This window comes from Pseudorasbora parva, chromosome 12 (assembly GCF_024679245.1).
Source record: "Pseudorasbora parva isolate DD20220531a chromosome 12, ASM2467924v1, whole genome shotgun sequence".
NCBI classification, from domain to species: Eukaryota; Metazoa; Chordata; class Actinopteri; order Cypriniformes; family Gobionidae; genus Pseudorasbora; species Pseudorasbora parva.
Genome location: NC_090183.1, coordinates 21,024,302 through 21,041,397, shown reverse-complemented (window position 1 = coordinate 21,041,397; position 17,096 = coordinate 21,024,302). Strand labels below are relative to the sequence as shown.

Sequence of the window (17,096 nt, the reverse complement as noted above, 5' to 3'; positions counted from 1 at the left end):
TGGTAAAAACACTGTTTGAAGATGAATTGGTGTTAATATGTTAAAAACGTCTCAGTTATGTATGGTAACCCTCGTTCCCTGAAGGAGGGAACAGGAGGAAAATGATAGGGGCTCCCAGAAGTGATCAGTCCGACGAATTGGGATCACTTCTAGGAGCCTCTATCAGCTTCGAGATGTAGAGAACGGGCCAATGAATATTGGAGTGCATGTTTCGGATATCGCACCCCGCCACGCAGGGCGGGCATAAAGCGGAAGCAATCGAAACGCACTATTGTTTTTCACTGAGGAGCTGAACTAGTGACTCGGCCTACAGTGATGGTACAGCAATTGTGGCGTCAGGACGTACACCTCCGTTCCCTTATACGTAACCGAGACGTTCCCTTTCAGTCAGTCACGTTCGACGTACGTTGGACTGACCAACGAATTGGGATCCCTTTGGAAAACGCCACGGTTACTACCACTTCCAGCGCCCTGCTAGAGCCCCTCAGACCCTGTCTGTACCGGGTGGGGAAATTCATGCAGGGAAAGTCACGCTGCTGTTCTGCAAGACCCATTCAGCAGACTATTGGATAACGCTGGGAAAGCATGCCCGAGGGGCTGCTGCGGAAGCCACATCATGCCCAGAGGGAGTTACCATGTGGAGAATACATGAATGGACTGGCCGTGGGCAGTACAACATACGAAAGTCCCAGGGGTGGCCCCGGCTGTCTGCAGGCGGGGGAGCAACAACAAACTGCTCTGCCGAGGGAAAGACACAGGCTCACAGTAGGGAGCCGTACCATGGAAGAATACACATATGGGACCGCCGTGGGGGTCACAACATATGGAACCCAGCCTAACACAAGTTCCACAGATGCATACGAGTGTTAGACCTGGCATCAGACGATCCGCCACGTCTGAATGCTGTGGGTTGCGGAGGACTCAACAGGGTTCGCCAATCTGGGGGACTCGACTGGAGCATATAAGCGCATGTATCCGTTGCATGGTGAAGGGAGTGGTGCAGCAAGCCGACACTAGAACAGGCACTTCGGTGTTACCGACTATGGGAAGTGAGTACACGGGAAAATACCGGCTCTCTAGCCTGTGGTAGATCACCTAGAACCTCCGCGTCCCGTCCAGGGACCAGACATGGAGTTTCCAGAGGTCCGGACGCGGGTGCCAGAGGGTGCCCCGTCTCTGAGTCAGGAGGTCCTTCCTCAGAAAAATGGGCCAAGGAGGTGCTGTCGCGAGGAGCACTAGTTCCGAGAACCAAGTCCTGTTGGGCCAATACGGAGCTACCAACCGGACCTGCTCCTCGTCCTCCCTGACCTTGCACAGTGTCTGTGCAAAAAGGCTCACTGGGGGAAACAAATATTTGCGTAGGCCCCGGGGCCAGCTGTGTGCCAGGGCATCCGTGCCGAGGGTCCCCTCGGTCAGGGAATAAAACTACTGGCAATGGGCCGATTCCAGGACGGCAAACTGGTCTACCTGTGCGGTCCCGAAGTGGCTCCATATCAGCTGGACCACCTGGGGATGGATTCTCCACTCTCCCGGGAGCACTGGCTGTCATGAGAGCTCGTCGGCCGCACAATTGAGCAGGCCCAGAATGTGAGTGGCACGAAGCGACCTCAGATGCTTCTGACTCCATAGCAGGAGGTGGCAGGCGAGTTGTGACATACAACGGGAGAGTAAACCACCTTGATTGTTTATGTACGCAACAGCCGCAGTGCTGTCAGTACGGACCAGAACGTGCTTGCCCTGAAGCGGCGACTTGAAGCGGCCCAGGGCAATACGAACTGCTAACAACTCTAGGCAGTTGATGTGCCATTGCAGTTGAGGCCCCGTCCACAGACCTAAAACTCCAAGCCCGTTGTACTTGGCACCTCAACCGGTGGATGAGGCATCCGTGGAGACAATCGCATGCCTGGAAACCTGTTCTAGGGGGACCCCCGCCGGTAGAAATACAGGGTCCGACCACTGGCTGAAGGTTTGGCGGCTGTCCTGTGTTTGAACAAATTCAAGCAGTTCAACGCCGACTGAACTCGGTGAGGCACACTGTGAGGGCGACAGAATCCAGCTCCATCCCGAGAAAAGAGATCCTCTGCGTGGGGCAGAGTTTGCTCTTTTCCGAGTTGACCCAAAGCCCCAACTAGCTGAGGTGCCTGAGCACCATGTCCCTGTGTTCGCACAACTGCTCTCACGACTGGGCAAGTATAAGCCAGTCATCGAGGTAGTTGAGGATGCGAACACCACACTCTCTCATGGGTGCAATGGCCACCTACGTGACTTTCGTGAAGACACAGGGTGACAGGGACAGCCCGAAGGGTAGGACTTTGTACTGATACACTCGTCCGTCGAATGCAAAGCGTAGAAACGGTCTGTGTCAAGGGAGAATCGCGAAAGTATGCGTCCTTCAGGTCGATCGCTGCAAACCAATCTTGGGGATGGATGCACCTGAAGATGCGTTTCTGTGTTAGCATTCTAAATGGCAGCCTGTGAAGGGACCAGTTCAAGAATCGCAGATCCAAGATTGGCCGTAACCCGCCGCTTTTCTTGGGTACAATGAAGTACGGGCTGTAAAAGCCGGTCTTCATATCGGCTGGAGGGACCAGATCGATCGCATCCTTCAACAGTAGGACCTCCGCCTGAAGCACCGGGGCACCCCTGAAGCTCCGCCTGAAGCACCGGGGCGCCCTCCTTCGACACGGAGGTGAAGTAAATGCCCCTGAACTTGGGGGGACGCAGGGCGAACTGAATCGCATAGCCGAGTCTGATGGTGCGGATGAGCCAGCGGGACGGGCTGAGGAGATAGGCCCCCAGCGACCGAACCAGTTGGACCAATGGCACCAAAGACGTACCCACAGTGGGGCAGTTCAGCGGCATGCAGGGACCCGTCCGGCCGGGCGGCGTGGTGGTGCGGGCCCTGCTGGCGATTGGAGAGGCGCTTGAGAGTGACAAGGCATGGGAGCGTCGAACACCGCCAAGTGGGCTCTCTTGGAACCCAGAGATTTTGGAAACTGCTCTTTTTGTGAAGTTTTGGGTACCACTGGCGCTGGGGCCAGTGTCGAAAACAGATGTTAGACACACAAAAAATTCCCCCGGGTCTCCTCCGGGGGGAGGAAGTGATGCTGCTGCCACTTCCTGTAGAACAGACTCCTCCAGCTCTGTGTGACCCATCATCACAGTCTCTTATGACGGTGCTTGCCACCTGGCTTGGCAGCAGCCTGAGTGGGCTGGACGTCCTTCCCACGGCCGGCTCCACGCCTATGCCCGGGTGGCGGCTGCTGCTGGGCTGGGGCGGGAGCGGGGGTAGTGGCGGGCGGGCGTCCTCGGCGACAGGCAGGCGGAGGTGCTGCAACCAGCGGCGGGTGGATGTAGCAGCGGACCGCTGGGGCAGGATGTGCCAGATAGCCTTCGTGTGCTTCTGGGCGGCTGAGAACTGCTGGGCAAAGCTCTCAACCACGTTGCTGAACAACCCGGCCGATGAAAAAGAGGAGTCCAGGAACCAGGTCTTTTCGGTCTCCCTCATATCGGCCAGGTTGAGCCAGAGATGCCGCTCCTGGACCACCAAGGTGGACATCGCCTGGCCAATAGCACGGGTGGTGATTTTCGTCGCCCAAAGGGCGAGGTCTGTTGTTGTCCGGAGCTCCCGGAGGAGCTCTGGGCCAGGACTACCCTTGTGCATGTCCATGAGTGCCTAGGCCTGGTGCACCTGCAGGACGCAGCCTGGCCACAAGACCTGTAGGCCTTCGCGGTCAGACTGGAAGAGAACCTACAGGCCTTGGACAGGAGCTTCGGGTCCCCACGCCAGTTGTAAGCGGTCGCCAGACACAGTTGCATCGCGACGGCCCGCTCCACCGGCGGGAGACCTTCATACCCCCTGGCTTACCCACCGTCAAAGGTAGTGAGGAGGGAGGAGCCACCAGGTCACCCTTGGGTGCTAAACGGTGTTTTCCACGACCTAGTAAGCTCCTCATGAACCTCCGGGAAGAAAGGCACCGGGGCGGGATGCTGAGAACCAGCGCAACCCACCAAGAGAAACCAATCATCCAACCTAGAAGGTTCGGGACATGGTGGAGGGTTCCACTCAAGCCCGACCTTTTCGGTGGCCCGGAAATGCGTAGCCGTCAACTCAGGGTCCAACGCGACCATTGCCACTCTCCCAGAGGGAGGCAGTACAGCTGAATCTTCATCCCCCAAGAACTGAAACTCCCCCTTCGATGCAGCGATTGACATCTGTTCGTCCACAGATGCCCTAAAGGACACCATCGGACGCCCATGAGAGGGGCCGACGGAATCCTCCGGGAAGCACCACTGGTTGCGGCACTTGTGAGGGAATAGGATCCCGCGGAGGATCGCTCTGCGGGTTTGCCCTAAACGTAATCCTCAGGTCACCCCGCCCACCCTTCGAAGTAGGCCTATTCTGCTGGGCAGGAATAGACTTAAATCGAGCTATGGGTAGGGGGACTCCACCCTCCCGAAGGTAGGTGAGTCTCGACCTAAGCGCCGAGATAGTCATGTTCACGCAGTTGGAACATGAACTATCCACAAACGCCGCCTCAGCGTGCTCTAAGCCCAGACACGTGATACAGCATTTGTGACCGCCAGCGGGCGACAGGGAACGACCGCATCCAGAAATGCATGTGTGAAATGCCATCTTGAAAAAGACGCAACATCATCCGTGTAGCTCTTTTTGTGAGGAAATCTGCTCTTTTAGTGCTGAAGCACCCAGGGATCGACCGCGGCAGAAATACAGGTTTGTAGTGCAGGCTGTATTTTAGCTCACCAAAAGGAACATGCCCTCTGAACCAACTGTGTGTGTGTGTGTGTGTGTGTGTGTGTGTGTGTGTGTGTGTGTGTGTGTGTGTGTGTGTGTGTGTGTGTGTGTGTGTGTGTGTGTGTGTGTGTGTGTGTAGCAATTTGCTCAGTTTCTCTGTTTTGCAGTTAGAACAGCAGCTCTCTCAGCAGCAGTGAGATTGCGGTCACACTGTTTTGTACCGTCTTGCCAACACAAGAGCGACTTCCCCCGGCACACGCTTTCTCTCTCTCTCTCTCTCTCTCTCACTGTAGGTAGGCAGTCAGATGCTTCATCAACGCCGTTCGGCTCCGAAGTGAATGACAACAGTGCGTGGCGATCGCTTCCGCTTTATACCTGTGCCGCGGGGACGGGATGCGGTATGCAAAGCACGCACGCCAATGTTCATTGGCCCGTTTTCTATATCTCGAAGCTGATAGGGGCTCCCAGAAGTGATCCCAATTCGTTGGACCTTCCGACGTACGTCGAAGTGACCGACTGAAAGGGAACTGTGTACCTGTGTATGTGCGCAATATTCTATGTTACAGATCAGTATTGAGAATGGTGTACAATGAGCACCTTAAGAGATGGGTGAACTTGTTCTTCTGGGCAAGCTGGTGCCTGCTCCAGATCTGGAAGGTCACTACGGGCCTAATTCTGGGGTGAAAGCGTCAACAAGTGACACGTCTATGGAAACGTGCATCAGATTAACTGACATGAGTGGAAATTTACCATGACTGTGCATTGTCTCTGAGCCAATCAGAACCATCCACATTGCAGTAATGACGTGGATAAAACCTTGAAAAATTTATAACTGTTGGGACAATTGTATGTACGATAGGGCGAGGCAACGAGATGGTGAGAAACGAAGTGCAGCCTACGAACTCCTTATGAGACTTGAAGCTGGCTTCTGCTTTTAAAACTGCAAACTATCCTTAAGTAATTTTTCTTTTAATTAATTATAATTACATTGGCTACCAGCTAGGTCCCAGATTGATTTTTAAATTTTGCTTTTTGTTTTTAAAGCCCTGCATGGGCTTGCACTTTAGTACATTAGTGATCTTCTTGTTATGCACAATGCCTCAAGATCCCTACGCCCTTCTAATAAACTTCTTCTTTCTATTCCTTGATCTTCTTATAAAACTAAAGGTGACCGGGCTTTCTCTGTAGCGGCTCCTCAACTCTGGAACTGTCTTCCACTAAGTATTACAGGTCCTTCTCAAAAAATAAGCATATTGTGATAAAGTTCATTATTGTCCATAATGTAATGATAAAAATTAAACTTTCAAATATTTTAGATTCATTGCACACCAACTGAAATATTTCAGGTCTTTTATTGTTTTAATACTGATGATTTTGGCATACAGCTCATGAAAACCTCAAAAAAAATTAGCATATTTCATCCGACCAATAAAAGAAAAGTGTTTTTAATACAAAAAAAGTCAACCTTCAAATAATTATGTTCAGTTATGCACTCAATACTTGGTCAGGAATCCTTTTGCAGAAATGATTGCTTCAATGCGGCGTGGCATGGAGGCAATCAGCCTGTGACACTGCTGAGGTGTTATGGAGGCCCAGGATGTTTTAGATGTGCTATATAAATCAATAAACTAAACTAAACTAAACTAAACTAATTAAACTTCTTCACTATAAAATCAGAACCATACATTTAGGAGGGGGAGGTTGTATAGCTGTAGGTTGTATACAGCTATAGTCTATAGTTGTATAAAATAGGGATCATCTGAATTGTCATCCATTGTAGCTAACCTAGAATCAGTTTTATAATTCCTCTTTCCTTATTGCTTACTTACCTTGCCTAGAACTCTCCCTGAGGCTGTAGCCAGAGGAAAACTATCCCCACTCTTCTGTAGAGCATGGATCTGTGTGAGTGGTGAGAGAGAGAGAGAGAGAGAGAGAGAGAGAGAGAGAGAGAGAGAGAGAGAGAGAGAGAGAGAGAGAGAGAGAGAGAGAGAGAGAGAGAGAGAGAGAGAGAGAGAGAAAGAGAGAGAGAGAGAATTTTTTTATTTTTAACAAACTTTTATTACAAATACATTTCACAATATATTTAACTCACAATATCAATAAATATTAAGAGTAACCCCGACTCACAAAAAATGTGTAAAAACCAAATCACCTTCAACTACAGAGCATAAAGCCTCATTACAGCACAAAATACCTTCAAAAGTTATCAGATCATCTATATGCTTGTAATATGCAAAATCGATCAATATTCTTGCTTTCAACATATTTGAAAATATAACAACTATATTCTGCTCCAAGTTTTGGTCAACTTTCTTTTTCCTAGTTATATAAATAGCCATTTTTGCTTGGCCTAGCAGAAAATTCAACAATTGACAGACAAATCTTCTTTTCCAAACATATTTAAAACCCAAAATAAATAACACTGTAGAAAAAGTTTCACTAAACCTCTGAAAAATATTTTCTAAAGACAGAAAAAGAGGCTCTAATCTTGCACAATTTACAAATGCATGAAAAATAGTTTCCCTTTCAGTGCAAAAAGGACATAAATCATCAATTTCAGGATTTAAAATTGAAATAAAAGCATTGACGGCGACAGCGCCATGGAGAACAGTGGAGACACTGTAAATCACCTGTCTTTTTCGTCAACGGTGGTTTATAAAGTGCTCTCCACTCAGGTTTGTTATCCACATTCAATTTTAAAAAATCACGCCATGGAGTATCAGTTTTCTTATTTAACATTTTTTTTTGTTAAAAATAACAACACAATACTTATACAACATTTTCCCAGTACAAGAAAAAAAGTCTACAGACAAAGATTCAGCAATTTTTAAAAACACTCCAGAAACCTCTTCTAGGTTCACTGAAAGAAATAAACCCGGAAAAGAGTCTTCAGGATTTGGTTCACAGAGTCCATCACAATACTCCGTCAACAAAGTTCTTTCCGTTGTATTAAGAACCATCTGCCATTTCTCCAACAGCTGTGCAACTACACGGGTTGATCGAATTCCCAGATGTTGAGCCATTGCTTCTTTATTTTTAAAAACAGGTCCTGATACTTTCAATAATTGTCTCAAAGTGATGACTTTCCTGTTAATGAGTGTCTTGTTAAGTCCTGGGAAAAGTCCACTGGCAGACAAATCCAGACGTTCTCCACGAACTAGAGGCTCTTCTAACAGCCAATGAAGTGACTTTGGGCTCTCTGTTTCTTTAAAAACAAAAAGACTCCACACCTTAAAGAGGTTCTTATAAAAAACTGGTAGACCAGAAATGTTCAACTTCATTGGGTTCAGTAAAAAAAGTGTTTTGTCCAGTCCCAGATTTTCAAGACTTTGCAAAATCACATATGCAACAGAGCACCATTTAAATTCATCTGAACCAGCTAGTAATCTTTGTATAAATTGCAACCGAAACGTTGCTATTCTGCTGTGAAGATGTATTAGGCCATGCCCACCCTCATCCTTAGGCAAGAATAACACACTCAGTGGGACCCAATGCAATTTATCCCAGAAGAAGTCTACTAAAATGGCCTGGATTTTTACTAACAACTGTGAGGGTGGATGAATACATGCAACCCTATGCCATAGCGAAGAAGCAACTAAATTATTTATAATTAATATACGCCCTCTATATGACATCTTTGGGATTAACCATCTCAATTTATCCAGGCGACCTTTAACTTTTTCAATGACTCCTTCCCATTTTTTTGCATTGTAAAATCATCACCAAGATACACCCCTAAATATTTAAAACCTAATTTTCCCCAACCTAGGCCTTCAGGGAGATCTGGTTTCCCACCGGTCCACTTACCTAATAATAACGTTTCGCTTTTACTCCAGTTTATACTCGCTGAAGATAAACCTTTAAAAGTTTTAAGTAAACCTAACAAAACCTGTATGTCACTTTGCCTACTAATCATGACAATAATATCGTCGGCATAAGCTGACAATATAAAATTATTTTTACAGTTTGGAAAACATATACCATGAAGTTTGACTCTTATCTGTTGTAAAAGTGGCTCTATTGCCAAAGAATAGAGCATACAATGAGCAGCCCTGTCTTACACCTCTATAAGCTTTAAAAGGAGCACATAAACCACCGTTCACCTTCAGGATACTCTCAACGCCACTGTAAAGAACTTTAATACAATTTATAAAATTTTGACAAAACCCAAAAGCCTCTAAAACTCTCCACAAATAGCAATGTTCAATGCGGTCAAATGCTTTCTCCTGGTCTAATGAGATTAACCCACAATCCAAATTTAACATCTTGGAGACCTCTACAACATCACGAACCAAAGACACATTGTCAAATATTGACCTGCTAGGAACACAGTAGGTCTGGTCAGGATGAATGACCCCATCCATCACTCCTGCTAGCCTATTCGCCAGGGTTTTCGAAAGCAGTTTATAATCGCTACAGAGCAGTGATACAGGTCGCCAGCACTTTATGTCTGTAAGGTTGCCTTTCTTGGGCAGGAGGGTTAAAACTGCTCTACGGCAGCTCAGAGGCAGCTGGCCTTCAGCCAAGCTCTCATTCAACACCTCCAGTAGGTCCTCTCTCAGCTCTGACCAGAACGACTTGTAAAAGTCTACTGGCAGGCCGTCGATGCCCGGCGCCTTTCCAGACTCCATTCCTTGGAGGGCCTTGTACAGTTCACCCATATTCAAAGCACCAGAGATAACAGCATTGACTTCCTCAGACACCTGGGGTATGTCATTGAAAAATTCACTGTCACTCCTGTATTCCACCCCAAGTTCATTTTTATACAGGTTTTCATAAAACACAACTGCTCTCTTACGAATGTCTTCAGGGTCTGTCAATAATCCTCCAGACTCAGAACGCAGAGCATGGATGACTCTGCTCTGGCCGTTCTTCCTCTCCAAATTAAAAAAGAACCTGGATGGAGCATCCATCTGGTCCACACTCTGGAACCTGGACCTGACCAGAGCCCCCTGTGTTTTAATACCCAGCAAATCAGCCAATTGTGACCTTTTAGTTGACAAGGAATCCAAATAACCTTGGCCACCAGTTGACTCAACTAAATCTTGAAGTTTTAAAATGTCTTTCTGCAAGGTGTTCATACTCAATGTTGTCTCTCTAGTGACGTTTTGAGTATACTGCAAACAGAATTGTTTTATTTGGGCTTTCCCAAAATCCCACCACTGTCGTAGAGACTTAAAAGATCCCTTTGTGGTCTTAAAATCATTCCAAAACAGTTTAACCATGTTTTTAAAATACCTGTCATTTAACAAAGTAGTGTTTAACTGCCAGTAAACACTCCTTGGCTTAATGGAGTTTTAAAAAAAACAGAACACTGCAGCATACTGTGATCTGAAAAACTCAGTGGGGTAATTAAACATTTTCGTACAATGTTACAATGATGCTTGAACAAGTAGAACCTGTCCAATCTTGCCAACGAAATCACACTGTCTCGAACATGAGTCCAAGTATATTGTTTCTGTGTCTCATATAACTGCCTCCAAACATCACATAACTCATGCATTTTAACAATCTGGATTAACCGATTACGAGAGGGCAAGTGTGGTTCAATGTGATTTCTGTCTAAATTCGACAATGTACAATTAAAATCCCCAGCCAAGATTAAATATTCTTCTACACAGCATTTTTGTAGAACAGAAGACAAAGTATTTAAAAACAACATTCTTTCTATTGGTGCAGTTGGAATGTACACACAAATAAAAACAAAAATAAAATTCCCAAAATTGGTTCTTACTTTTAAAAGCCTCCCTTTAACTACTTCATCAATCTGATAAGAAGTCGGAGTTAAACTCTTAGCAAAAAGAATGGCAACCCCTCCACTAAGTGATGTGTTGTGGCTCAACACAGAGAACCCATCCCACTCCTCAGCCCAATCAGCAGCATTCCTTAAGTCACTATGCGTTTCCTGTAACATAACAACATCAATACTTTTTTGTTTAACCAACTCAAAAATTCCTGCTCCTGAAGCGCCTGTAGAACCATTCCATTGGAAAAAAGATCGATCGTCGGAGTGATGACGTCATCGACCGGAAGCTATAAAGCGTCCGTGAAAACAAACAGGAACTAGCTTCTGAGCCTTCAGCAAGCGATCTGTGTGAACCTGTCTGTCTATTTGGTGTTTTTGTCTGTCTATTTGAAGAATTTTCCCACCCTTTTTGTTAAATATCCCTATTTATTAACAAAATAAAGAGAAAAAAGAATAGATAGAGATTATGGCGAGTGAAGGCAGTTTTAAGAAGTGTGTTCATCCCTGCCCACGCTACATCACGGGTGGGGATACACACTCTCTTTGTGTTGCCTGCCTGGGAGCGCAGCATGCCCAGGCAGCCCTCGAGGGGGCTGCTTGTGAGCATTGCGAGAAGTTACCGCTGAGAACACTACGCTCCCGCCGGGCACTCTTTGAGGAGGGATGCAGTCGTGGGGATCACAATTGGATGTTGCAGAGGGGTTAGAGACGGGCGCTGCCTTATCTCTGCCCTCACCTGCACCATCCAGCGGCTCTTCTCGGGGCATGGAAGCACGCATGGCGGTTTCTTCCCCCCCGAGAGAGTCGCCAGTGCTTCAACTGTCCAGCTCTGAGGAGGTGGACGCTGAAAGCTTCGAGACTGAAGACTCGCCACTTCACTCCCCTGCTAGTGAGGAGCTCGTTGAGGTTCTGACGCGAGCAGTGGCCAGATTGAACATCGACTGGCCCACTGAAAGATCTGAGGCAGGAAGAAAGCGTTTCAGTAAATTAGACGAAAGATTCCTGCCGTCTCGCGCCTCAGAGCCTCAGCGACGGGGCCTGCCGTTCTTACTTGCACACCGAGGTGGCAAGATCATGGAGGAGACCGGCATCATATAGAGTTTTCAGCCCGCAGACTTCGGTCTACAGCAACATCGCCGGGCTGAAACAATATGGTTATGGGGCGATGCCAAAGGTAGAAGAGACGCTCGCGAGTCATCTCTCGCCTTCCTCGGCATCGTCCCTTAAGGCCCCGACTTTGCCCACCAGACCATTAAAAACCACGTCGGCATTGGTGGGCAAAGCGTACTCGGCAGCGGGTCAGGCCGCCGCATGCCTGCACACTATGGCTATCGTGCAGGCGTATCAGGCTGACCTGCTGAGGGACCTGGATAGTAGTGATGTTGTGGGGGGAGATATTATCACTGAGCTTAGAACATCGGCTGATTTAGCTCTCCGGGCCACCAAGGAGACGGCCAGATGTGTTGGCCGCACTATGGCACCACGGAGAGGCATCTTTGGCTCAACCCCACAGACATGAAGGAGAGGGAGAAGCTTTCTGCTTGACGCGCCGCTTTCTCCTGGTGGCCTCTTCGGTGACGCAGTCCATACTGTCACCGAGAGGTTCCAGGAGTCGAAAAAGCAAGCTGCGGCGCTGAAGCAGTTTCTCCCTCTCCGGGTCCAGGTCCCTGGGGCTGCTGCTGACACCAAGCAGCCCAAACCGAGTACGAGCTCCTCACACAGGGCTCAACAAAAGCAGAGCGTCGCCACCCGAACTCCCCCTCAGTGCGGGGACGAGGGGCGGCGCTCTCAGACGAGGCCTTCGAGGGGCAGGGCTGATCTGAGGACAGTCCTGATTGCCAAGAAGGCCTCGTCGAAGCGTTCCTGACGCCAGAAGCGTCAGGACGCTGAGGGTGGTTCCCCCCGTAGGGAAACGGTGTTTACCCCTGCCAACGGTACCCGTTTCCCTGCGGCACCCTCTAGGGGCTGTGCTGCCAACCCCGCCGCAATGCCGGGGCGCAGTCGGTCTCCGCGGGCCACCCGAGGGTGGTCCGCGCCCCCCTCGGGGGGCCCCCGAGCAGTCAAGTCAGTCGTTCCCTGCCGGTCTGCCGCTTCAGGGCACTGTGCTTGCTGCTCAAAGTACACCAGAGGCCAGCCTCGAGAGGCTGGTTCCCTTAGTAGATTTTCTAGACGAGTGGAAACGTCTATCAAACATATCTCGTTGGGTCCTGCAGATAATCGAAAGGGGGTACACCATTCAATTCAAAAGGCGGCCACCTCCTTTCAGCGGTGTCCTACCTACAGAGGTGGGCCCGGAGCAGGCTCTGGTAATGGCACAGGAAGTAGAGACACTCCTGCAAAAGGGGGCTATAGAAAGGGTTCCTCCTCCCGGCAGGGAGTCTGGGTTTTACAGCCGTTACTTCATCGTGCCAAAGAAGGATGGGGGCTTACGCCCGATATTAGATCTGCGTCTATTAAATCGCTCAGTGGCCAAGCTCAAGTTCAAGATGCTCACACTCAGACAGATTGTGTCGCAGATCAAACTGGAGGATTGGTTTGTCACCATAGACCTCAAAGATGCGTATTTTCATGTCTCCATCCTTCCACATCACAGGAAGTTCCTCAGGTTTGCCTTCGGGGGAGAGGCGTACCAATATTGAGTACTTCCTTTTGGTCTAGCACTGTCACCCCGCACATTCACCAAGTGTGTGGATGCAGCTCTGGCGCCGTTGCGTCTGCAGGGCATCCGCATACTGAATTATATCGACGACTGGCTGATTCTAGCGAATACAGAGCAGATGGCGGTTCAGCATCGAGATGCTGTTCTCGCGCACATGTCGAAGTTGGGGTTGAGGCTGAATGCCAAGAAGAGTGTGCTTTCTCCGGCTCAGAGAACCACTTTTCTAGGTGTGAACTGGGATTCGGTAATTATGCGGGCGCAATTATCGCCAACACGCATAGCATCGATCCAGAAAGAACAGAAGCTAGACCGGGCCGTTACTGTGAAACAGTTCCAGAAACTGTTAGGTCTCATTGCAGCAGCGTCCAACGTAATACCTCTTGGCCTACTGTACATGAGGCCACTGCAGTGGTGGCTCAAAACAAAGGGATTCTCCCCGAGGGGAAATCCGCTCCGCACGATCAAAGTCACATGGCGATGCCTACGTGCTCTGGTCATGTGAAAAAACCCTGTGGTTTCTATCTCAGGGTCCCGTGTTAGGGGCTCATGTTCGTCGCGTAACGCTAACGACAAATGCCTCTCTCACGGGCTGGGGGGCGACCATGGGTGGTCGCTCATCCCAGGGTCTATGGCAGGAACATCAGCGGCACTGGCACATAAATCGGCTAGAGATGCTCGCAGTGTTTCTTGCATTGAAACAGTTTCTGCCCGACCTCAGGGGCCACCATGTGTTAGTCAGGTCAGACAACACATCGGTGGTCGCCTATATAAATCATCAGGGGGGTCTGAGGTCCCGTCCGCTGGACAAATTGGCGCATCGGATCCTCCTGTGGGCCCAAGGGAAATTGCTGTCAATCAAGGCAGTATATATCCCGGGGGTCCTGAATCAGGAAGCAGACAGCCTGTCGAGGCATGGGCCGAGGCCCGGGGAGTGGAGACTCCACCCAGAGGTGGTGGAGCTCCTATGGAAGGTATATGGGAAGGCAGAGATAGATCTTTTTGCTTCGGCGGAGAATTCCCATTGCCCGCAGAGGTTTTCTCTGTCCCATCCAGACCCGCTAGGGTTGGATGCCATGGTACAGGAGTGGCAGAGGCTACCCCTGTACGCCTTCCCCCCGATTGTCTTGCTTCCAGGAGTTCTGGAGAGGGTACACCGGGACAGGGCCCAAGTACTTCTGGTGGCTCCGTACTGGCAGACCAGAGTATGGTTTTCGGACCTGGTATCTCTCCTGGAAGGCTCTCCGATGGAGATTCCGACCAGGAGGGATCTACTCTCTCAGGCGGGCGGGAGATTCCTGCACCCATGCCTGGAGATGTGGAAACTATGGGCTTGGCCTCTGAGGGGGCCAGGCTCATAGAGGAAGGTCTCTCGGCCGAGGTCGTTGAGACCATCCTTCACTCCAGAGCTCCGTCCACGAGGAAGCTGTACGCTTTGAAATGGAAACTTTTCTCAGCATGGTGCAGAGAACGCCAGTGGGACCCAGTTAACTGCCCGGTTGGTACAGTGCTGGAGTTTCTGCAGGCAAGGTTCTCGGCAGGGTTGACCCCCTCCACAATAAAGGTGTACGTTGTGGCCTTGGGTGCCTTCCACGTCCCTTTGGGTGGAGTGTCTTTGGGAAGGTACCCTTTGATTACACGTTTCCTCCGTGGTACTTTAAGGTTGAGGCCGGCTATGCACTCGAGGGTCCCAGCATGGAACTTGGCCATTGTCTTGAGGGGCTTGTCCGGGCCGCCGTTCGAACCCTTAGAGGAGGTTTCGGACAAGTTCCTCACCCTAAAAACTATCTTTCTTTTGGCCATTTCGTCTCTCAAGAGAATAGGAGATATTCAGTCCCTGTCAGTAGGGCCCTCATGTCTAGAGTTTGCGCCAGGGATGGTGAAGGCCTTTCTTCATCCCAGGCCGGGTTACGTCCCCAAGGTTCCTACGAGCCCACGGGGCCCCATTACTCTCCAAGCCTTCTGTCCTCCTCCGTTCACGACGTCAGACCAGGAAAGATTAAATCTGCTGTGCCCTGTTAGGGCATTAGATACATAAGTCCACAGAGCTGCCCTGTGGAGAAAGACCGATCAGTTATTCGTCTGTTTCGGAGCCCCTAAGAAAGGGGCTCCAGTATCGAACAAGAGATTGAGCAAGTGGGTGGTCGAGGCCATCTCACTTGCTTACGAGGCGGCCGGGCAGCCGTCTCCACTGGCTGTCCGGGGGCATTCTACCAGGGGTATGGCTGCTTCTAAAGCACTTTTGTCGGGGGCTTCCCTCCATGATATCTGCAATGCGGCCAGCTGGTCGTCTCTGCTAACCTTCGTCAGGTTCTACGAGTTAGATCTGGCATCTACTGTTGGGGCGCAGGTACTCTCGTAACCGTGTGTGCTTCGGCTTCACACATACGAGACACTTGGTCCTATGGCGATGTGGGTATAAGCGTTCTCACAGCGTTTCGACGCAGCTCGAGTTCCCCAAAAGGGAACGTCTCGGTTAGGTATGTAACCCTAGTTCCCTGAGGGAACGAGACGCTGCGTCGCTCTGCCATACTCCCGGCGTGTCCGTGATCACTTACTTCAGGCTTTATCAGAAGTTAGTTCCTGTTTGTTTTCACGGACGCTTTATAGCTTCCGGTCGATGACGTCATCACGCCGACGATCGATCTTTTTTCCGATGGAATGGTTCTACAGGCGCTTCACGACGCATTAACGCAGAGGCGTTCTCACAGCGTTTCGACGCAGCGTCTCGTTCCCTCAGGGAACTAGGGTTACATACGTAACCGAGACGTTTTCTTCTTTAATCTATATATTTCCTTGTTTGTAAACAAACGTTCCGACATAAAAAGCCTGGTTTTCTCAACAAACTGCTTTGTATCAGAAAAATAATCACTTACACTGACCCCTCTCCTGTTTTTTGTAGCTTTCAGAAAAAGTTTAATGTCCTCTGCTTCACAACCACGGCTAGAGAAGTCACTCTGAGAGAGACTGACGCTAGAATCAGAAGACTCGCTATCACTTTCACCATATAAATCCTCCACGTCAGCTTTCTTAGCTCTTACCATTTGAAACTTGTCAGATTTTTTCCTTTTTGATGGAACTTTGAAATCGCTCTGTTCTGTCTCCATTTCAATGCCATCACAAAACAAATCAGGCAGCAAAACATTAGGTGCGCTATCACTTATTTGCATGTTCAATTTGCAAGATGGAATGTTTGATGTATCAGCATCACCCGGTCTAGTTACTTCAACCACATTTTTGGGGTCATTTACCTGAATCACCGCACTCTCAGCCACAGGCGGATTCTCCACAGCCCTGTCCTCCGCCGCACCTGTCTCCGTCACAGGTAGAGCCGCGTTTGACGGACCAGGGACCGGTTCACTAACATTGTCATCTATGCCATCAGCCGCCGAACCATTGTCTGTATTCATACCAGGACACGCGCGAATTAAATGACCCACCTCGCCACATTTAAAACACTTCATCTTGTCCGTAGTAGCATAAATAACATAGTCAAACTCGTCAACTTTGAGATGCAGAGAAAGATCCAAATCCTCATCGTCCTTTAGGACCATATAAACAAATCGCCTGAATGAAACGACATGTTTTAGAAGTGGAGATCCACTACCAATTGGTATCATTTTTATAGGTGACACCAATTTTCAATAACGTGACAAAATTCGTACTAAAGTTTCGTCACTTATGAAGGGCGGAATATTGAACAACAGCACTTTTTTGGACGGCATAGAAAGTGGGAGAACATGCGTAAAAAGATTATCAATAACAATTCCGGTCTCAACTAACGCATTTGCCTTTTCAACCGAGCTAAGAAAGATGACAGTGGCACTGTTCATTCTGGAGGCTGACATGATATGTCCATGCCCAACAACCTCTCCTGCCGCCAGGCAGCAGTCCTCAACGCTCACCGCAGACGCAACTTTCACCCCATGGCGCCGCGT

The 17,096-nt window shown here is 49.2% G+C and overlaps 1 protein-coding gene across 1 annotated transcript in view; it reads right to left on the bottom strand.

The window, feature by feature from the left end:
- The window catches only part of LOC137094161 (endonuclease V-like), a 281,174-nt gene that overhangs the window by 56,123 nt on the left and 207,955 nt on the right, over nucleotides 1-17,096 (bottom strand). The window contains exon 6 of the mRNA XM_067459490.1: nucleotides 6,586-6,654. Coding sequence (XP_067315591.1) covers nucleotides 6,586-6,654 — 69 coding nt within the window. The remainder of the gene's footprint in view (nucleotides 1-6,585; nucleotides 6,655-17,096) is intronic.